Source organism: Tiliqua scincoides, chromosome 1, assembly GCF_035046505.1.
Source record: "Tiliqua scincoides isolate rTilSci1 chromosome 1, rTilSci1.hap2, whole genome shotgun sequence".
Lineage (NCBI taxonomy): Eukaryota > Metazoa > Chordata > Lepidosauria > Squamata > Scincidae > Tiliqua > Tiliqua scincoides.
Window position 1 is genome coordinate 244,639,081 of NC_089821.1, and position 23,694 is coordinate 244,662,774.

General features: G+C 44.0%; 1 protein-coding gene across 3 annotated transcripts in view; it reads right to left on the reverse strand.

Annotated features, from left to right (window-relative positions):
* The window catches only part of RBKS (ribokinase), a 61,034-nt gene that overhangs the window by 7,358 nt on the left and 29,982 nt on the right, over window positions 1-23,694 (reverse strand). For all 3 annotated transcript variants that reach the window (XM_066618660.1, XM_066618659.1, XM_066618658.1), the window contains exons 6-7: window positions 20,748-20,839; window positions 12,990-13,178 (exon numbers count right to left, since the gene is read on the reverse strand). In XM_066618660.1, the coding sequence (XP_066474757.1) occupies window positions 12,990-13,178; window positions 20,748-20,839 (281 nt within the window). The remainder of the gene's footprint in view (window positions 1-12,989; window positions 13,179-20,747; window positions 20,840-23,694) is intronic.

Below are 23,694 nucleotides of genomic sequence, written 5' to 3' on the forward strand. Positions count from 1 at the left end.
AAACCAAGAGGCAGCAAATAATGTTACCGTCCTGCAGTGTTCATAGGCTCAAGCATGGATTTAAAAAAAGGTCCAAGGCCACAAATTCATTTCCACGAAAAAAGGTTTTCTTTTAAGTTTCCAGGATGGGTGGTGCTAAGGATATTTTGATAAGAAATGCTTATTTTTAGGGTATGATTCTAGAGACGGCTTTACCAAGTGTACTAAAAGTTCTTTCCTTCGTAGCTCACAGTGGCACACAGTGAATTTGTGGCCCTCCTTTCAGCCATTCAACAGAAGGCAGGGGAAAAAAACTTCAAGAGGAAAAACTATTTTCTTGGAAGCTGTCCTCCTGATGCAGAACAGCAGAAGGCAAGAAGAGTCCAATTTCCAGCCACATAAGACCATCCCTTGCTGTTTTTAGAAAACTACATAATATAAGGAACGGAAACATAAAGGCTGGCCTTGAGCTGCAAGACTGGAAAGCAGTCAGATATTGAGCAGATGATAACATCTAGGACAACTACTCTATTCAGAGCCTTTGGGGGCTTGGGATAGGGAAAACAATCATCCTGGAAGCATACAATGGGAGTAAGGGCTGCTGCAAAGATAAGTCAAATTGCTTGACATCACCATCCCACTTTAGATGCGACCTGAGAGCAGGGCTGTCTCACTCAACAAGCATAGTGAGGCAGCCAGAGGGCAGCAAATTGTCAGTGATTTAATTTATTATATTTTGACTGCACAGGTGAGTTGTATGCTCTACAAAGACTTGATCCAGCAAACACGTATGGATCTCCAATTCTAATGTTTGGATTTTCGGACTCTAGGTTATTTCAAGTGCTGGCTGCAGCTTATCTGGCTCACTGTTTTGAAAATAAGTAACTATTTGCATGTTGCAGCTGATGTCAGGGCACCGATGGTAAATTACCAAGCATACAGGCTAATTCTCCAGCCTCACTGAGTGACACAGAATCCTGGGGCTGTTATTTAGTCCACAGTTAATCTAAATCAGGAAGTCATTCATTTAAATCCTGACCAGCACCATTATATCTACACCTACCATGGGCTCCTATAGGTTTTGACATGAGATTGTCTGCACTACTTGTCAAATGTGGTTCTATGCAATGGGCTGTTATAATACAATTGGAGATGCACAAACTAAATTAGCATGCATCGACATAGAAGCACAAGAATACCAATGTTGGAAGGGGCCTTCGAAGTCATCTAGTCCAACCCCCTGCTTAACACAGGCAACAATAGCATTTCTGACAGATGGCCATCCATGCATCTGCTTGAAAATCTCCAAAGAGGTTAGCATCTACCCTGCTGAAGGATAAGTAACTGCACATGCCTTTTTAATGTGTGACACAGTTATACAGAATGAGCCTAGTTCCCTGGTTTATATTTTTCCGCTAGAAGAGATGTATGGTCACCTCACTTATTATAAGCTTAGAAGAGGGTATATTATTCTTTTTTGCAATCAGCTGCTTTCCATTTCACAGATGCAGCAATCTCAAAATGGCGGAAGCCAAAAAACACTTCAGAATGAGACCCTATAGTGAGACTTCCAGAGCTGCTCCATCCATGAGGCCAACTGAGACAACTGCCTCTGGGAGTGTATTTGTGGAGGGCACCCACCTCTGGCTGCCCACCTGCTTCCACTACTCCTCCCACTATGGGGACTGGAAAAGAAAGGGGGTTGGAGCGGAAGAGGAAGTGTGGAGGACAGTGATAGGGTAGTGTGGTGATGTTCTAGCCTACCACAATCCTCCATGTTTCCCCTTTCACTCCATCCTCCTCTTCCTTTTCCAAACCAGGGAGTGGAAGAAGCAGAGGCTGGTGCATCACCAGTTAGAGGGGCAGCATTTGGCAGGTCAGTTGCCTCAGTTGCCAGGAGGTCTTGACTGCAAGGTAGATTTTAGCCCCAGGTGGCTAAAAATCTACTTTTATACAATAATCATAATTAAAACAGAAATCAAACAAAACAATACAGACACAGCCCCACAACAGAGATAACTGAATACTGAACTGAATTAACATGGCCAGATGCTCTGAAACTCTGTCTAGGCTTTGCAGTGAAGGGCTACCAGCAGTGAAGTCTGGTGGGTTTCTGTCAGGAGGGTGCTGCACAACTGCGATGCTCACAATGAGCATCTTGTGTGCCCTCCATGCCTTAGAAGACAACAGACACAGAGAAGGGACTCTAATATCAATCTAAGTGTGGTAGTAGGTACATAAGAGTGGAAACAGTTGTAAAAGTAACTTTCTGTTAGATTTGGTTCTTATTAAGGACAAGTAATTAGGAATCACGGTTTTACCCACCTTAAGATAACCTTCTTAGCAAGTACTTACCTTCCATATTTTATTGTATTTTAATGAACATGGCAAGCCACCACTGGGTGCCCTGTTATTGCGCGGGGGGGGGGGGGGGAGTTTCTTTATCTCTTAAATGAAGCAATAATAAATAGACAATCCTTGTCTCTAACATTGAACTTTAGACCTCAAACTATTCAGCGGTTTCTAAAGATTGCAGGGTGGTTGGAACATTCCTTTATCTTGAGACATTTTCTTTCTTCTTGAACAGTGTCTCCTAGTTCCCCCAAAAGAGAGATAACTGTGCCAGGAGGTGGTGCAGGCACCTTCCTGTTCCACAGCTGACACTCAACCGCAACAGATCATCCAATTCCTGGTTTTCAGAAAGACATCCAAATCATTCCAATTCCTGACTTTCAGAAAGACAAAAGCCCTCTATAGGAGGAACAGATGCACCAACATCCCATAACTCTCAGATATTCCAAAAAGATAAGCCCCTCATATCATCAACAACAATCTTACAGAAAGTTAATTATTCCCCATAAGCTCCATTTAATGTTGTGTCTCTCTCATGTTTTGTGCCTGACCTTCTCCCTCTATAGAGGGCTTTTGCCTTCTACAAGCCAGGAGCAGGAATCATTTCACCAATACTCATCTGCTGTTGCCATGTGGCAGCTACAGACTAGAAAGGTGTCTGCACAACTTCCTGCCACGGTCTGCTCCCTTTCTAAACATGCTCCTTCACAACCTCCATTTCATAATAGCTACCAGATAGTCAATGCCTCCACTCAGCTGTCTCCTGAATAAGAAGGTACCAACTTAGGATCTTGTGAATATGTAGCTGCTGCCAACCTATGCCTGCCCGTGTCTCCCAGTTACAGTCTAGTAAAGGAAATGCATGATGTGCCATCATTGTGTTCAACTTTCTTCCTTCCTGGTGCCCACCTAGATGCCTTTCAAAGCAGACTGGACAGATTTATGGAAGAAAAGTCCATCACAGTTTAGAAGTAATGAAGATTTTATGCAATCTTTAGAGGTACGAATCTCTAAATGCCAGATGCAAGGGAGTGGCAACACAACACAGGTGTCTTGTGTGCTTCCTGAGGCATCTGGTGGGTCACTGAGATACAGGAAGCTGAGATACAGGAAGCTGATCTAGCAGGGCTCTTCTCACACTCTTATGAAATGGCAGTTTAGAATACCTATTCAGGACTTATTCGATTAGTAATATTTTTCTAACACAGAGACCCAAGATTGATTGCGACAAACTGCCTACAGGTAGCCATTCCAGCCTGCGGCTATAAGCAGCGGGATGCTGCAACAACCTCCCAGCAGGTCTACTTATTGCCAGTGCCTGGGTTTGCCATGCCACGATGCAAAGTGACACACCTATCTGCCAGCAGGTTTGCTTTCATAGAACGCCTCCAGCCTGCAGTTTTGGGTGGAAAAGACTGGCGCCCGCAATTCAGCTCCCACTCTATGGCTGGAAATAGCAGGCCAGGGTATTTACTCACAACTGATTCCTCTCCTGTTCTCTGCATGGGTGGGATTTTGTAGGCACAAAGAGCCCCACTGGAACTATGATGGGAAAAGAAGCAACAAGGAAAGCTAATTTGCCTCTTCATGTCCACAAAAGTTTTCCACTGGGGTGGACACAGAGGCAGATAATTACATTTGATAAGATCAGCACTTCCATTTCTAAGGAGAAATGCAAGGAATTTCCAGAAGTTACACCCTCTGCCCAAGAGCCCTTCTCACTAATCCTGTGTGTGTTGTGGCTAGTTCAGATGACTCAGTAAGGAGGGCAAGGTATTCCACACATGCCTAGAGGCATTTTTTCATACCCCAGGGCTGCATTATCATGGGAAAGCATGTTCTGTGGCAGGACTCTGTTTCAAATTAAAAGCTGGTATGTGTCGCTTTGAGCGGTGAGGCTCTCTTTAAACTCAGAGGGAGAGGATGACTAAATATTGGTTTTCATCTCATTTTCTATATCATCACCAAGTATCCCTCCTAATACATGGGTAATCTGCAGTAAATTAGGACACTGCTCACAGCTCATGTCTCTCCAGCAGCTGGATTGCCATTCAACAATGAAGTTCCATCTGGAAGAAGACTATGAAAGGCTGCAGGCCTCTTCTCCTTAAAACAAGGGATGGAAAGGGATTTAATTAGGTTGCTGGGTGGTTTAGAAATAAGACCAGACCATGACCTGGGTGGTCTTCTAGCTCTCCCACTGCAAATGTTAAGACTGCAAGCTGTACAGGACAAACCTGTTTACATTTGCTCAATTTGCTGAAATTACATTTCCATTCATTGATCAAAAAAGTCATTTATACGGAGCTAGGAAGAGGCTTTTTTTTTAATCAGAGGGTGCTGCCTTTCAACTAGTCTGGAAAGGGTTTTGGGTTCCTGCCTTATGAAGCTTCAGATATCAGGCTGCACAGCAACGAATCAAAGAGCAACCTTTGCCAGCATATCCAACAGCTTCATTATGTGAAGATGATCTTTCAAAAAGCTGTGCGCCTCCCGATGCCTCATTTTTTCCTTTCTGCAAATGAGGGATAATAATGCTCTCTGATCTCCAAGGGCGGCCAGATGCCCCAAGGTTTGCAAAGGGCTTTGCAATCCTCAAATCCACAGCACAGGATTGTCAGCAACTATAAGAAGAAAAAGTTTTTTCCCCCTTTATTAAGAAATGTGTTGGTAAAGTGCCTACAACAGCCCCGGTGCATGTCAAGGAGCTCCTACGCACTACTGAAAATGCATGTGAATATGACTCATGCTTCCTCGCATTTGGCTCCATATCCACGGGAATACCTGCTGCAATATATATTGACTCTGGTATCTCTCATCCTCCTAAGGACCATCTGCATGTGCCAAGCCTGACTCGTTATACTGGCCCTTTCTAGAATTTTTTTTACAAAGTCTTATTTTTAATGCTATACATGCGCTAGCCCCAATGCAAACATCAGTTGTGGTGTATTTTGTTCCCATGAAAAGGAAGGAGTTGATAGCCTTCAATAGGACAGGGGCATTGACACATAAGGAAATTGCACAATTGTGGGGGATTCAATGAGTGCTCCTTTTTGCATGGCTACCCTGTTCAAACTTGGCACGTGGATGCTATAGTCAAGTATGCACTCTCCACTGATCTTAAAGGTGGTGATGGACCATTGGCAAGAACCCAGAAAACTTATGGTATTCAGGTGTGTGTCTAGATCTGGATAGCAATGGCTTAAATAAGGAAAATGCATATTCAGTTCCCCCCTTCCTCCAAAAATGGAAACATGGAAACAGACCATTAACTGGTTGGGTACTCTTCATATTTTTCTGAGAGGGGTCCCAAACTAGTACAGATTTGAGGCTGTGTGGTTTCCCTCCCCTCTGTGAACATGGCACTGTAGATAAAGCCATGACACTCAACACAACGGCATTCCATCTGTATCCCCTAGCAATTTATGCACTAGCTGGAAGGTTGTTTTCCTAGCACCCAGCGTGACATATCCCTGAAGCAGAAGCATTTCCTGGCAGAAATGCATCAGGATCTTCAACAACAAATAAGTAACAAGTGCATGATTAGTGTGCAGAGAAAGAGGAGAAAGGCTGTTTGAAAAAGGCCCCAGGGTCTGAATCAGGAGCACAAGCAGAGATGATCCAAGAGACCCTTGTCTCCCGTAAAGTGAGTCAAGTCAGAAGTAGTGATTTCAAGTCCCGAGACTTTTTCTGCCAAGCTGAACTTTAAGAAATAATAGATGCAGTGTTAAATAAAATGTAATAGTTGCGGATTGGAGCAGCTGGTGGGTTAATTTATTCTGTATGGCTCTTTGTATTACCAAAAGAGGAAAAAAAATCATTGGCTTGCATATTTGTAGGCGAGAAAGCAGAAGGCTAAGTCACAGGGTTATTTTGGCTGTGTGATAAATAAAGGGAGCTATTATGCTATCACTATCTGGGACCTAATTCTTGCAATAATCCCCTCCACCTCCCCACAGTGGTGTGTGATTAACCACAATTAGAGCCCAATTGCTTGCCTGCTAATTGCTGCCACTCTCAACAGGCCCCTCGACATTGTGGTCAATGGCATTTTTCAACCCGAGTGCAAAATAGCTTTGGGCAGGAGAAGGGTTAACTGCCCCTCCTTCCAGAGAGTTGCAAAAGCCTCCTTCAGACACTTTGTCTGCCAACTGCTTCTTCCCCAGCAGCTGCTTTTTCAATTGTCAAGAGGTTAACTGAAATAAAAATCACTGTTTTCAGGGCAAATGCATGCTAGATAGCAGAACAGCAAGGGGTATTATGGAACAGCAAAGGCATTTGATAGTATTCGAGTCAACCACAGGTTCCACTTCTGCTGAGGCACAGAATTTTGAGTAATTAGTCATTGGATTGAATTCCGTATTTATATCCCCCTGAGTCACAGCCGTTAGGCCACAAAGTCAAGAAACAATGAAAGGCTGTTTTTTAAAGAGGGCTCTCTTTTGGGATTTATTTATACGCTTCCATTTTCTTCCAGGGAGCCACTGCATTTTGCTAGCTTGGATTTGGTCTACTATTTGGAGATACAATAAAGCTGCACCAAAGGAAGGGAGAGGCTTTTGAGGAAGAGGGTCAGTGATGTTGAGTTACATCCCTGGGATGGAGAACTGGTCTTATGTCTCTTGCAACCTTCTGGTGAGACAAACCTCTCATGTGGCGACACTGCTATTATAAAATGGGCAGAAAGTCTCCATCAATGGCTTCTTGTAAATTAGTAAAATGTGATTTAAAATGAAGACATCGAGTCTGACACAGGCCCCTGTGGTCACCTATGTGCCCAGCCCTGCTTGCCTGCAAACACCATAGTTGCTCTAATGCAGCTTATTTTATCCACTTCAACCGAACAGAAAAAGGCAGGAAACACAAACAAAAAGACCACCTGATCTGATGGTTGATGTAATGCAATATATGTCCAAATGTTCTTATTGGGGAAAAAAGAGCTCATCTTTTGAGTCTTGTTTTTTTTTAAAAACAAACATGCATGCATGTTGTAAAGGAGAGGATTAAGAGACATTCTGAGAAATTGTCAGGCAATTCAGAATTCTCATAACAACATCCATGACCTGTGACAGGTAACCCCAGAGTCTCAGACAGGAGGCAATTAGACAGGAGACATTGTGTGTGGGTTGCAACACTTTGGCGGAACCAGGCAGGTGAAAAGCTCGTGGTTTCATCTTTAAGAGACCATTATGTCCTAAGGCTACTTAAACACACCACTGTGTATTAGCTGTTATCTTAAGGAAGGGGGGAAAGCAGCATTGTCTAGTAACAGGGAACAGGATGGGGGGGGGGGAAGGAGACACAATCAATCCAATGTGACTTTTAAAACAGACACCCTAGATCTTTTCTCATTTATAGCACAATCCTAACATGCGCTAGAACAGGGTGGCTGGTGGGCCAGCGCTGTATCCAGCACAAGTTTGGGGCTGGCTGTTGCTTGGCCCGAGGCAAGGGGAAAAAATTCCCCTTACCCCATGTCGCACTGCAGCAGCCCCAATGGGGCTACTCAGATCTGTGCCACCTAAAGAGGTGGCGCAAATCCGAGCAGCCCAGAGCCTGGCTTCCCACTCCCCGCCTACCCACAGGACCGCCCTCACCCTGAAACGTCTCCTTCCCACCCTTCCCATGCTCCCTCCACCCCTGTGCCAGCCTGGAAAGGCCAGTGCAAACTTCCTGGGTCTGGAGCTCACGTCAGCGTGGGGAGGCTGGTGCGCATCCTTGCACTGGCCTCCCCCACTCACAAGTTGGTGCAAATGTGCCCTATGACACGTTTGCAACAGTCCCAGGCTGGCACAAGGGATTAGTGCTGGCCCAAAGGCACATTAAGATTGTGCCCTTAGGAAATTAATGTTATTTAAATTGTGGCTACTAAAGGTGGAATTTCAGAGATAGTTAATAAAGGCTTTGGTCTGCCTATTTTCTTTCTTGTCCCATTTTGGTGCTTGAAAATGGATCTTAATGGCCTCTTGGGCATATGGCAATTTCTTACCTATAAAGCATAAGTACTGTAATGAGATCTGCAAAAGAAAGAGGGTGTCATTTTCCTGACAGAATCTTGTTACTTTATGCTTTTTCATAAGAACAGCAATGATTTTTGAGCTTTCGGGAATCTTAAGGTACTTTGCAAAACACCCATCCTGATCATAAATGCTGCAGGAAATGAATGTGATCTATTCTGCCAACAGTTCTTGGAATGACAGCATACATTTGAAAAAAAGCATTTTTTTCTTTATAAATCAAGGTCAGCTTTTACTGACAGAAGAGCCCAAAACACTTATGTCCAGGAAGGGCTGTGGCCTTTATGGCCAGCTTGTGGGCTTCCCAGAGGTTTCTGTATAGCCACAGCTGGAAGGAGGATTCTCAACTTTGGTCTGATCCAGGAAGGCTCTTCTTATGTAAAATAGTCAGGGTTGACCCATCCATGAGGCCAACCGATGTGATCGACTCAGGCAGCAGATTGGGGTGTACTCACCTCCATCCCTCCTCTCACATCCACTGTACCTTCTCCTTCTATTCCCTCCCTGGATTAGAAAGGGAAGACGGGAACAAAGCGGAAGCAGAAGAGAGTGCAGAACAGAGTGGTAAGCTAAGACACTTTAGTTCACCACTCTTCTCAGTCAGAGACACTCTAGCCGATCAATCTCCTTTCTCACTCTCTTCGGCTTCATCTCCCTTTTCCTATCCAGTGAGCAGAGGCTGTTTGGGGAGGGGTGAAGGGTAAGGGGGGTGAGGGCAGCGTTTGGCATGCCATCTCAGGTGTCAGGGGTCCTGGGTTAGCCCTGGAGACAGCACAAATGTGTGCTGAAGGACCTTCACATCAGCAACAATAAGCAGAAGGAAGAAAATGCAGATGAATGAGATCAGAGTTCTGTCTTCAGGCCTAAACAAGATAATTCTCCAGTGAGAAAAATATATTAAATTAATTTGGTATAATACAAGTAGTTTAACAGGTATTTTCACTGTTTGCTTTGTAAGAATATAGGGGGTCAGACTGTTATGTGGAACAAGAATACTATTCACTCACACAACATTTAGGTTTTTGGTTTTTTTTTTGGTTGCCTAAACTGTCAATAAGGTAAGAGGCTCAAATACTTCTTAACGGTGATTAACGAATGCAGTTGTTTCCCCCAAACAATGCATGGTTATCACAAAACTCTCATCTAGGAAAGTTCTTAGCTACACCACAAAAGGACAATCCACATGGATTAAATGTGTGAAAGAAGCACCATTTTACAAAAAAAACAACAGAAAAACAAATGAAGGTGGATTATGAGAACCATGAAGTCATAAGTGAATTGCTCAACAAAATATAATAGGGACTTTCATTCACAAAATCAGGTGTCTGCACTTTTACATTAATCCACTAGCTGGGCTTAGCCTCAGCCTCAAAGAACTTGATTTCTGGTGCCAGAGCATGCTTGGGACAGAAGCTAGAAGAAAGTGCCTGGGCATCTGCTTTCAGCAGAGGAAAGGTGGGGTAGAAATCTTTTTAAATAAATAAATAAGTGCCTGTAACACAGAGTACATGTCCTTTCCTGCTGAGCATATAGAAACAGCTCCCACACAGTTGAAATGAGAAAAAGAGCAAGACTAACTCGCAATAACTATAGAGGACTCACTTCTTTCCTCAGAAATTAAGCACCACGCAGGGTAACAAACACACTGAAATGGTGCAAGGCAGCAGATCTGCTACTAAGCCTATGCTTCTTCGGACGAGAAGATGAATTAAGGTTATATCAACCCCATATATGCTGAGAAAAGAGGTTTTCTGGTAAGGACCTTAACAACAAAAGGATTTGAGTCTTGGCACTAAAGCAGCATTAGTCTTCATGTAGTTCTGGCAAATTCCAGCCAGATACAGTGAACAGGTGGGGAGGCATCTTGTTGCCAGGGAGGGATAGCCATGCTAGTTATACTGGTGGTGTCATGATGCATGGAGAGGGAAATCACTTTTCTTGTTGAATTGAACAGGGTAGCAAACCACAGTCCGATTCTGGTTTACCACCTGCCATTTAAGTGAAGCCTATCTCCTGGAGTGGTTTAACAAACCAGGTGACTTGAATTAAGTTGAATGCATGAGGGAAAGAGAGAATGCACACAACTTGTTTCCGATCCAACAAACTAGTTAGATGGGTTGTCTGAACTGGACCAGTGGCTGAATCAATAATAGACTGAATAACTGTGGCTGAACCAATAACAGACACATTCAAGACTGATGCCCAAGCCAGAAGTAAGCTGAACCAAAGCAAGAGCCTCCTTAACAGAAATTTAAACACAGTGGAGAACTGGGGTGAAAAATAGGTGCAAATCTGCAGTGCTTTTCTGAATGTACCACACCCTCAAGTCTAACCACTCAAAACCCAAAGGACTGTTCTCATCCTATGCTGCACTCAGGTGCAGAAGGTCTGTATCTGCAGGTCACATTGTTGTGTGAATGATTCTACCTGGATTTGTTTTTACAGACCAACAACCTACATGCACTGTACATAGTTTGTACCTGCATCAAATCAAATGTGTGAACAACTATACTCAGGTACAGGCTAAAACTGATTGCACCTGGGCACACAGCTGTACCCTGGTACAGTTTAATGCATGACTAGCTCTCCAGTTTGCAGCTTAAATGAAAACCCAAGCGAAAATGTAACCTGATGTGATCAACTGAACTGACAGAAGAAAAATAAAACATGCATGCATAGCACATGCCTACTCAGCCCTTTGGATCCTGGGTTGTATGTGCGTAGATTTCAGGCTTAGGAGGGGGCAGTTTCTAAGAGGAGAAAGTCAGAGGGCAACAGGTGCTTGGGTAAAGCATATAGTCTCTTGGAATCCAAGTCTACATCCAGAGACTCAAGAGCTGTGAGTAGGTTGCTGGCTAGACTTATGGGTGAGGCAGCCCCAGCGAAGAAGACTCTCAGAAACATTCAGTTGTATTTGCAAAGAAGATGGCATTGGTGGTTCACCCTGTTGGCTCTCACCAAACTGCTCCACAGATTCACACAGCCCAATCCTAACTGGGCTGCTCATGCCACAACACAGTGGTACTGAAATGGCTGCTGATGTATCCTGCTTGGGCAAAGAGGCAGCTAGAAGTCTCCTCAAAGGGAACATTTGTTCCCTTACTCCATGTCGACCCACAGTTACATCGCTGGCACAGAACCAAGTAGCCCCATGTAGGGCTTTCAGACCCAGTACAGGGACTAGGATGCAGTGGAGGCCTCTTCCACCATGTACCCCATCCCGGGCCTCTACTCTACTCTCCCCTCCCCATCCCAAAACATCTATTCCCCCATTCCACCCTCTCCCCTCTTTCCTGCCATCTGGTGTACGACATACCCCTGGTTGGTGCGTGCTACTATAACACTCATGGAGGCCTGTCGGTGCAGGCCTCTCTGCCAGCAACACAGGCCTTCGCCTTCACCTGAAACATGCCTTACGGCACATTTTCAACAGTGCACAGATGCCTGTCCTGCCGGTGGGAGCCGGTTTACGTTTGGACTGGCAGTCTGCTATTTTGGGAGGTGCAAGAAGATTTCCAGTCAGTCACAACAGCAATGAGTGCAGGTAACCAGCAGGAACACAGATTTGCTTTCTTCAGGAGAAAATCAATCCTCACCCTCCACCCCGAAGAGAACCAGCTATTCTTGTCAAAGAGCATACAGAACTATATTTTTCTCGAACAAAAACAAGGAGAGAAAAAAAAAGTATCACAGCTATTGCAAGAGAACACATGCTACACTTCATGACATCAGGCAGTTAAAATGTATAGCTGGTACATACAGTGCTCTCAACAACGTTATTAGAGCTACTCTGGATTTACATCAAACAGAAGCACAAGCACAAAATGTCCCAGCTCTAAATGCGGGTGAGATAAAATTGCTATCACAACCTTAACTATTGCCTTTCTTGATGGTTGGAGCTGCTGAACAAATAATCCTGACATTCCATTTGAATAGTGTTTTCAGTCCATGCTTGATTACGTGTAGAAAAAGAACTGGGGGAGAGAGGGGAAAACACACGCATGCACGCACGCACGCACGCACACACACACACACACACACACACACACACACACACACACACAAAACCAGCCCTACAATTCATGAAAGATGCAGGTCATTGACCTTACAAATCGCGACATTAATTTGGCATGGCATGCTGCTTCTACTGCTTTTAACGATGCCCTGTGGAATTTGAGCACCTGAGACTACTTAAGCTCTACAAAGCAAAGGCCCTTGCCAATACAAACAGCTCAGGCATGTGTGGACAGAACCTGCCACGCCGTTTTGGGGAGTCTGCTGGGCGTCTCCCTTTCTCCCATCACAGAAGGTTCAGGGGTGTTTGAGCTGATGATGCCAACTGATTATGTTTGCCATCTTGAACTAGGAGGAATACTGTGACTGCTCAAGATCTTGCAGCAACACAGAAGAGACAGAAGGGCAAAGGAGGAATACTGTGATATCATCAGTACATACCGCTCTGGTCTATCTACTGAATGCAGCCTATAAATCTTGGGTAAACCCACACTCACGCACAACAAGCTGGAAGACAGCACTTTACTGGAATAAACCAAGTCCTGCCCAGAGATCTGTGTGATTACTGGAAGCTTTTAACACTCACATAATCTTCCTCCAAAGCAGCCCCTTAAATCAGACACATACCGTGGTGTCCACAGCAGTGACCTTCTTAGTGGGAACATGCTTTGGGATCAGTTCCTTCGTAGATACCACAACGCAGCCCTCTGGGCCCAGAGTTACAACGGCAGTCTTACAGCCTCTCTCTAGCAGTGCAAGTCCAACACGCCCAGCATCTTCGGGGTTCCCAACTGCTATTCCTGTTAGAATTTCTGCCTGAAGGAAAGCATTAAACACACAGTTAAAACAAACAAACCATAAGCATGTAGCAGCCTTTAAAAAAAATGAACATACTGAGTTAGTCATTGAGACTGTTCAGCAGTGTTGAAGTCACACATTCAGAAATCCACCTAGTGTGTTCTTGGCAGGGAGGGGCAGCCAATCCCAGTTCCCTATTTAATGCATGATAAATGCATCTGAAAATGTATTTTGGCATACCTGCATGCCACATTATTAGGTGCACATTATTTTATTTAAAATATTTCTATCCTGCCCTTCCCCCCCCCCCCCAACACCAAGGTGCCCAGGGTGGCTTGCAGCCATAAATTAAAATGCATAAAAAACAAATCACAATAAAGTCAGCATTAATTTTTTTTTAAATTTACACACACAGATCCACAACAAAGAGCAGATAAGATTACCAACCAGGAAGAGAAATGAAGGAGGCAAAGCTAACAAGAATTTTTAAAAGTTGTTAACCCTTGCTGGCCAACAGGGAGTGTAGACTCAAATCATAGCCCAATCCTATCCAATTTTCCAGCACCGGTGCACTGGTGGATATGGAACAAACATTGCCATACCTTAAGGAGGCCTCTGGGACTGCCTCCCCACCACAGGATGCAGTGTATGCCCCATTGGCATGGCTGCACTGGCACTGAAAAATTGGATTGGGCCCTCAGTTGGGAGGGAGCTCCATAGTCTCTGTGGTGGCCAAACAGTCCCTACCTCTTATCACTGCTAATCTAGCCTCAGCCATAGGTGGCATCTGGAGAAGGATCCTGCTGATGGCCTCAGCTGGTTGATATGGAAGAAGATGGTGCCTTAGATATCATGGTCCCAAGCCATGAATGGCTTTAAAGATCTGCACCTTGAATTGCGCCCACAAGCAAGGTGGCAGTGGTGTGACAGAGTCATATCGCTGAACTCCTGAGAAAACATGAGCCATCATGTTCTACACTAATTGCAGTTACTGGACAGTATTCAAGGGTAGCCCTATGGAGAGCATATTACCGTAGTCATCTTGAAGTCACCAAGGCACAGAGCAACATAATCAGGTCTGAACAACTGAAATACAGATGCATTTCCAAAGGCTTCTCTGGTCACCACCATCACTTGGAGATCCAGGAGCAGCACAGAAACCAGAAGGTCCCCCCAAGGTGCAAATGTGCTATTACAGAGAAAGTGCAATCCCATCCAGGACAGTTTGACAACCCAACACTTGAGTTGTAGTTCTCTGAATCAGGGGAACCCCATTTTGTCTGGATTTCATTCCAGTCCTCTCCCTGAGATTAGATGACAGAGAGAGAGAGAGAGAGAGAGAGAGAGAGAGAGAGAGAGAGAGAGAGAGAGAGGACAACCATAACTCCAGATGACACCAAAGGTTGAGTTCCATGCATGTGTCACCAGAATGTTCAGCCACCACTGATGCTGGTAAATTGGAAGCAGGAGTGGGAAGGCTGAGGTGAGGATCAGGGCTGACTGGGTGTGTTTCAGAGAAGGGGAGAATATTGGCTGTACCAGTCCTGTTAATATCCAATGCCCCCTTCCGGCCTTAACCTACCCCCTTGGACCCACTCAGACATGCACCAGTCATAGAGCTGGAGTAGATCCAAGCCCACTGGGAACCATGGTGTAGTGTAGGAGAGGCCAAACCCCAGGCCAGGGGTGATTTGTGGCCCTCAGGGTTCCCTAATCCAGCCCGGAGGGAGCCCCCAGTCTCCAATGAGCCTCTGGCCCGCGACTGCTGGTCACAACTGCCAGATACAAGCTGCAGGCTCAGTTAGAGCAATGTCTTTTATAGTCTCCATGTGTTTTCTGCTTTTCCCTGGGTATTATTTTAACCCCCCATTTCCTCTGAACAGTTTTGTCTCCATGTGTTTCTGGTTTGGTCCACATGTTTTCAGTGTGCAAGAGGTGTGTGGCAAACAGTTCATAGTTCTCATGTGGTTTTACATGCCTGTATTATAGTTCTCATGTGTATTACAAATAAGCTGAGTAAAATTCATTTATTCATATAAGTTCCGCCTCTAATGCATTCATTTATGTAAATTTATTCAACTTTGAAATGTAAATTAATTTTTTCCCAGGCCCCAACACAGTGTAAGAGATGATGTGGCCCTCCTACCAAAATGTTTGCCGCCCGTGGTGTAGTGGAATGGGTAAGTAAAAATTTCTTTGTCTCCATCACATCATGGTCCCTGGATGGTTCACAGCATGCAGTGGAGCCTTTTCCAGAGCCACTACACTCTATTTGCTCTCTGAGGATAGGATTGGGTTCAGTGGTATTCCTTAACACTTTGCGGTCTGGGGACACACCTCCAGGGTCCCCCTGAGATGTTCTGAGGGTTGGAGAGGCCACGTGAGGTTTTCAGTTGAAAACCAGAAGTGATGAGTTTTGGTCCTCAGAAAATCTCGGGGGGGGGGGAGCAGCAGGCATGGGGATGCTAAATCCCACCCCTGGACCATGTGGCCCTCTAGTTCCCATGCCAGGTGTGCCACTGATTGGGCTGACAATTGCTATCTGGCCATCTCCCACATAAGCCTTCTCCTTATACATTTCTGAAATTAAGCAATTACAAAAATTATCTCCAGTGTGCCCCTCCCCGCAATGAAACAAACCCCTCTCACAGTGTTTCTGGGACTTCTCACCACTTGGGGGCTTCAACTGTGCAACAATGGCACTGTAAGCTCCAAGGAGGAAGAGCGTAACATAGAATGTAAATAAATAAACACCACTCTGTGTTGATTTAAAAGATTAGGAAGAGGCCCTGGCACAGAACACTGGTGTGTGTTTGTAAAAAGGGCAGAGTACACATAGCTGCGGATTGTTACTCGTGGAGCTCTCCCTCCTTGCCCTGCACTGTGCATTAGTTATCAAAATGCTGATGCCATCCAGAGTTTCTGCTGCCTCTGCAAAGAGTCGCCTCCAGCAGTTTGCAACAGTTGTGATGCTGCTGAGTCACAAAGGGGAAAATCGGGACACTGGAAGAGTCACTTCCCCACAAAGGTAGCAGACGCTAGACAGATGTTACGTGCCAAAAGTCCAAATGTACCAATCAGTGTCAATTGTGATATTAAATATAAAACTTGCTGGACTATGTTGGAAAGTTCCTCCCACCAATAAAAACCTCAGTTACAATTGGAGGAAACAACTAATGGCTGTCTGAAAAAGAGAAATAAAACACAATAGCAGGGCGCTGTGAAGGATATTTTTAATAGCTTTCTATGTATATCCAAGCAAGAGAGATTCCCCCCTGCCAATCTTGTTTACGGTAGAAGATGCTCACAGGACAATGAACAAACCTTTAAAATCAAGGTAAACTGCACACAACAATTCTAATTGTAGATGTTCTCAATCCACAAGTTTACATCCGGCAACCAACAAGTTCACAGAGAAATGTAAACTTGTCATGACAAAAACCAAGCAATGCAGATGTTAGTTCAATATACACAATTGGTACAACATAGACTCAAGCTACCTTCTTGTTTGGCTGCACTTACTTTTGCAAGTAAATCAATCAATCAACCAATCAATCAACCAACAGTATTTGAGTAGCTGAATCTTAGGAGGAGACATACTTGGTCACATTCCCAGGCTCAGTGGAAACTTCAAAAATGGCAATAAGCTCTCCATCCCCATCCCACTGTTTAGCTACCTACTCAATGTTGGGCTTCTTCACTTTCCTTTTAGGCCTACCTAAGATCATTTTCCTTTTAGGCCCATCTGGAGTGGCATGATTGCAGATACTACTATGGTTGCTTCCACACTTCTCTGTGCAACACATTCATCTTCCATTCATAGGAGCCAGATCATGGGTCCACCTAGCTCACTGCTGTCAACACTGACTGGCAGTGGCTCCTCAAGCTTTGACACTGGAATTTTTCTCTACCCTACCCTACCCTGGAGAAGCCAGGGATTGAACCCACAACCTTCTGCATGCAAAGTACGAAGCCTATTATGGAGCGATGGCCCCTCTCTAACTCTCACAGTTAAGGCAGCCTGTGTTCGTACCAAGCTGAGTGAAATATGGACATTGCCATGAGTCTTACGGCAATCTGCAATCTTCCATATTGGTTAACAATGAACATTTTTCCATGGAAGAGCATGGAAACAACCATGGCATGCCGGTCTCAGTGCATTACCTCCAAAGGTCTTACTCACCTAGTGCTGTCCCCACTGCAGCACTGCCCAAGGCTTCAATCTAAGGATCTCTACCAGTATAGAAAATTAACATGGAGCTACGTAGCTTATATGCAGTTAGATGTGATCCCTGGCCATCCCATGTAACACCTCTCACAACAATCCAAAATTTTTCTAAAATCATTCATTTTTCTCAGACCATGTGATGCTCCTCTTCAAATTCCTGAACTGGCTTTCCACCCCAAATCCAGCACAGGGTCTTCAAACTTACTTGCAAAACTCCCCATGAGCTTGCTATGCTGTGTCTTCCTATCCTCCTGATATCGCTGTGCTGAGCATTTGTTTCTGCAGTGCTTCCAATTTCAGTTGCCGGACGTCTCATGCTCTCTTAAATAACTTTGGGCCCAATCCTTAGCTTTGCATGCCGGCTGACCGCGGGCGATCAATGTCGCAAATGTGTCGTAAGGTACATTTGCGGGCCCTAGCACCGGTGCTCCGCCAGTGTTAGTGCAGCACTGGCTGCCGATAGGCTAGTGCTAGAGCTCTGCTGCTTGGTGGTCATGCGGACTGCCGAGCAGCAGAGAGATAGGTGGGGGCGTGGGGAGGAGGCATTCCGGGGAGGGCAGAGGGCTAGAAGAGGAGGCTGCTCCATCGGATCCAGAGCCTCCATGTTGGGCTGGCTGCCCGACATGGAGGCTCTTGAGTCTATGCTGATCTTTGGGTTGCTGTAGAATTGAGTAGCCCCATTGTGGGGCTACTCGCTTTACCTGGGGGAAGGGGATGAAAGTTCCCTTCTCCTGAGGAGCCGCTGGCAGCTGCCAAGAGTGCATAGGATGCAGCGGCAGCCATTTTCTGAACCGCTGCAGCCCTGCACGCCAGGAAGCTCAGGATTGGGCTGCCTGTCTGCTCACTCTCCCCCCCCCCCCGCCTTGACCTCTTTCCCTAACATATATGCAATGTAATTTCTTGCTTTCTTCACTCATTTCAAAACTCATCTTTTCTGTAAAGGCTTTCACTTAAGCCCCTAAACCTTGCCCTGAAGAGTAACCAAGCCCACATATGTAAATGCATTTGCTCAGTTCATCCCCTGCTATCTCATTCCTCCATCATCTCCTTCCCTCTGCTCTATTCCCCACTACTGAAATTTTGATTTTCATGATCTTTGGGAACAGGAATCTATCTCTGTTGCATAGTAAAATAGCACGGGTATTTTTTTTTAGTTTAGAGCAACAAAAAAGCTAACAAATAGCATGGACACTGACAATGCTGTAATAACGACACAGTTTCTTTGAAAATTTGGAAAGTTTGAAAATATTTAGCAATACTTAACCTTAGGTTTGGCTTCCACAAGCTAAAATCTGAATAAGCAGAACACTACTTATTCTGCATTTCTTTCATTAGAAGCATTAGGAGAACACAGAACCAGCACATTCCTGGACAAACCTCAGGATTAGGCTCTGCTACATCTGGTACACAGTAAATTAACAAGCCAGTTTCAACAGGCTCAATCTTTCTGGGAAGAGACAGAAAAAAAGCCCAAAGTACAAGCTAAGCAAAAAACCAGGAACTGATAACCTTGCAAGATGTGTTTGCAATATTCTGTGCCTGAACCACAAATAGCAAATTAAGTGCGCGCGCGCGCACACACACACACACACCCTGTTGTACTTGCAAAATGTCCTTTGTGGTAGATGGTCCTTCGATATCTCTGATTTTGTTTTTGTTTTATCCTAGCTCAAAACATAAGTGAGGAACAAAATGTTTTAGAACAATAAGTATTCGCAGTTGCTCAAGGATCCATAACATCAAGGAAACAGATATTATAATTTATGGGCTTCTATTCCATAGGTTCAGGGGACATGGCCCACATGACACTTTTTACAACTACATATGATGCTTCCAAGACTCAGGAATGTCACAGAATAGTTTTTTGCTTCTGCTGTTGAAAAGATAAATAACAGAAACTTCCTGTCTAATTCCATAGCTGTTATCAGCCAATCATAAACTGGCAATTACTTGTACACCATCAGAATTATGAAAGCACCTGGCAGAAACTTCACAGTTAGCACCGACAATGGGGCAGAAGTTTCCACTTCCCTAGAAGCGAGGCGGCTGATCAGACCAAAACGCCACACAGATGTTAAATTGAATTTTCTTTTCCTTGGTAAAGATTTTAAGTGGAAGACTGCAAGTAAACATTTTCTCTTTAATCCCATTTCAGGCCACAAAGATGAACAATGGATAAGTAAAATCCTACGCCTTTCCCACTGGTCACTTTAAATTTTGCATTAAGTAGCTAACTACATTTAGAGGCTGCACCTGCACTGTTCTGTCTCTGCTTTGGCTGATGTAGGAGGACTGTTTGCATGACAAATAATTTCTCTTTAATATGGCATGAGAAAACCCTGTGCTTTTGCTAGCATGGAGAAAGCATGCACCACTATGACACTGGTTTGTGCAGAACAGCATTCAGTAGCAACAAGAAACTAAAGCCTGCTAAGTCAAAGGAGGCAAGGCCAAAGGATACAAGCCCTGTGTTTTTATCTGTGAGCATACTCTTTCCTATGAGAATTGGGATAACATACTAGTGAAGAATCAGGACTTCCCTGGTTCGAGTTTCATCTCTGCCCTGAACTTACTCACCTTAGATCAAGCCATCCTCTCAGCCTCAGTCTTCCCTAGTTACAAAATAACTTACAGGACTGTAATATGGATTACATCAAGGTAATACATGAGAAGTGCTTGGAACACTCCAAAAGAACTATACAAATGCTTATTATTATTGCGGGTATCCTATCCTATATCAACCTTTATCATATTCCAACAGCCAAATATCCACAAAAATGCAGTGTGGCAGCCTTTCTAAAACTCAGTTGTCCATTTAAGGTTTTACTGACTCTCAAAATATGCAACAATTACACCAAATAATCCACCAACATCATTATGTGGGATCTCGAACTTCTCAACATACTGATCTCAAGAGGAGGAAACTTAGGCAAGGTGAGGGACAACACAGCCTTCTGCAGCCATGGGATAACTCTAGGAGTGGCTACTGTGGATGCATGAGAATCAGGAAAAAAGTGGACAAAAACCAGACTGGAAGTGTCAAGAGAAGAGCTGGAAGCTGGATACATTGCTTTCAATACACAGCATTCCATAGCTGTGATGCAAGTTATATGACCATTCCTGTTCTGGCGATTCACTACAGCCAATGAAGTGGATATATTTTTCTGGAGGTTATGGATTCTATTTTAGTTGCTATCCAGACTATTTCAAGTAAAATCAGCCCTTTGTATGCCCATGGTGCAAGATAGCGTGTTCAGAAGCTGAACACATTACTGTATCTGCAACCTCATGAAAAAAATGGAGGTAATTTCCAAGTTTCACTTGTCAAGCTCCGTCACCCCAATGGTATCTGTATTTACCTCACTTTCGTTGCAGCAGATGATGTCAGAATAGGTATAAAATTGTGGATCTAGGTCAGTGAGAGCTGGAGCAGGGTTAAATAAAGTCTTCACTGTAAGAGAACGGAAAATGTTGTCTAAATCAATGGCATGTAATGCTTGAATATGAATAATTGGCTAGAACCCAGCAAACGCTCTGGGTTGTTATGGCTAAGGCGTTTTCAACTCAACATTTTCCCCAGATATAAAGAAGTACTTGCAGACACGCAAAACTCCAGAAAAAAATATCTAATTTTTCTGATATTGCAAAACTCTGATCATAATAAACATTGCTTGAGTCATGAGTTCATAAGAATATTAAAGCCCAGAGTCTATAATCATGCCTTTGTCATCACATAAAAAAAGGAATTAATTAGAAAAATCAAGGCTTTGATTTGGAAAACAGAAAGTTCAATTAGCATTAATTCTTGAAGACATTCCATCTAGCAAGGCAGTTTACCACTGCTGACATTTGGAGATAAATGGAACGTGACTTCAACATCACATTCTGTTAAACTTGCAGTTCAGGTCTTTTTTTAAACTCAAATAAGCAATCATGCTTGATCAGGGCTGCTTGCTCAGGGAATGCTTGATCAGGGAATGCGTGATCAGGGCTGAATCCACAGCATGGCAGGAAAAGAAGAAAACCGCTTCCCAAGTGTCACACTACCAACCCTGATTGTACTACCCTGTTGCACCTGATGTCTGTTGTTGTTTTTTTTAAATTCCAGTGACACAGGGTCAAGCTGTGTTTTGAATGTAGTATGTTGTTTGATCCTTCGCTAAAGGAATTCAACAAAATAACCAAGCACAAAATTCAGCTCTTTATGCTGTGCCTTATCATGTTGATCATCCTTCCATACAAAACCACCTTCTAGAGTCAAAACTTGATGACTGGCTTGATTGGTTACCTTGGAGCCTCAGCAACCTGGATCTCAAGGAACTTTTCGACAATGACAATCTCTCCCTCTTGCAATGCTGCACAGGCACAGATGGAGGCTCTCTCCATTTTGAGAATCCACTTTGACTGCTCTTGCTATCTCGCTGCATCCCAATTCCAGTTTAGCAACCACCAACCTCCTCCTCCATATCTACAAGCCCATAAGCAGACAGTGAATGCAGAAGACTGAGAGTTAACAGAATGGCAGTGAAGGTACCAAGATGCTCTCTTTTGTTATTTTGGAATCGTTGCAGATGGAGCCAGTACTTTAACTACTGCGCATATATAAGCTACCTTATGCAGTTAGATTGCTGGTCCATTTAGGTCAAAATTATTTACACTGACTGAAAGTGGTTCTCCAGGATTTCAGAAAGCCGTATGTCCTTGTCCCACTTGATGGTGCCATGACTTGAAACCGAGACCTGCATGCAAAGTTGGTGCTCTACCACTACGCTGCAGTCCTTTCCCAAACCTGCACCCATAAAATGGTGGTGAAACAGGTGGAGGAGAAGGGGGCCTGGCCTGTTACTCTTGTCCCCTGTTACTCTTGTCACTCTTGTCCTCTAAATATCCACCAACATTTGTAGTAATTAGGTTGCAATCCTACACGTCTTCTACATTCATTGCTATTAAGAGACTGTGATGCTTGGTGTAGTATGTGAACAAACATTTGACTCCTAAACAGTTATTTACATATCCAATAATTAGAACATGTCCCAAACATACTGAGTATTCACAAAAGCCAATCCCACCCAAATTGGTCATTTGAACCAAGAAGTTGTGGTTTAAGTGATCGCAATAAACCAGAACATCAAATCAGGATCAAACTCTAATCAGATTGGTTTGCTGGAATCACTTAAACCCCAGATTCCTGGTTTAGATATTGCAGAAAACTATAGTGTGAGAAATCAGAAAACTGCATCTAGTTGGGCAAGTAAAGAGAGCCAAGAAAGGGGAGGGAAGAAAGCATCCATAGACTCGTTCACAATCCAACCAACTATAGCTTGTTGGATGATCTGAGACCAGCCATTGTGTTTTTGTGCCTAAATTAGTAACTGTCCTTTAGGTAATCAGATTTGGAAGTTCCAGCCAGTGATAACTTTTTGCATCATACTTCAGATAACGCGAACAGTGTTTTGTACTTTCAGAAGTCATGAAATTATCCCCCATTATTACCCAGGAAGGCAATCAAATTGTAGGTCTCTGGCAAAGTCCAAAAAGGAAAGAAAAAAACCCCAAACAATTTTTTTTGCCTCCAATGTACCTCATAATTTGTTTGCTCATTTATTTAATTTTACCAAGTCATGAAACCAACCCTAAGATGACATGGTATGCCAAATCTCAAGACCATAGGGTATCAATTTCATAATAGGCAGAGAACTACGATTGTGCTTTCTGTAAGAATATTGATGGTCACAGCATATTAACTGCAATAGCGATGGTATCCCAAAGGATCCCCATCTCAACTGATGTGCAGCGCTTCCTAAATTTTAAAAGCACAACTTTCTGCTCACCCATCACTAAAGCAGCAGTGCAGATCACCACAATGTTCCAGAGTAAGTAGCCTGACGTATCCCACAGAAGTCACATTTGCCCTCCAAGGCCAGCCATTCAGCTACTGAATGGTTCTCAAATTTTTGTCACAAAGGAACTCTCTTCAAGTCAGTTGTCTGAACAATTCCTGTCTCATGAGGAAGCTGCTTGAACCATTCACTAATGAGGCTATACTATATCTCCAAAACTAGATGTGACAGGGCAAAACGGATGCCATTTTTTGAATCAGCACCCCAAATATACCCAGGGATTGGTGTAGCGTTTAAGGAAGCAAAACGTGTGTTGGCCTGTGTAATTTTTAACAGAAGGGACAGGTCATAGAACTTTTCTGTTCTACAATTTGGGACAGGATAGGTTGTCCAATCAACACACACTAGGGTAGAAGAGTCAGCAAACAGACTGTGATCCACTTTTTCAGCCTCCACTGTAGTCTCA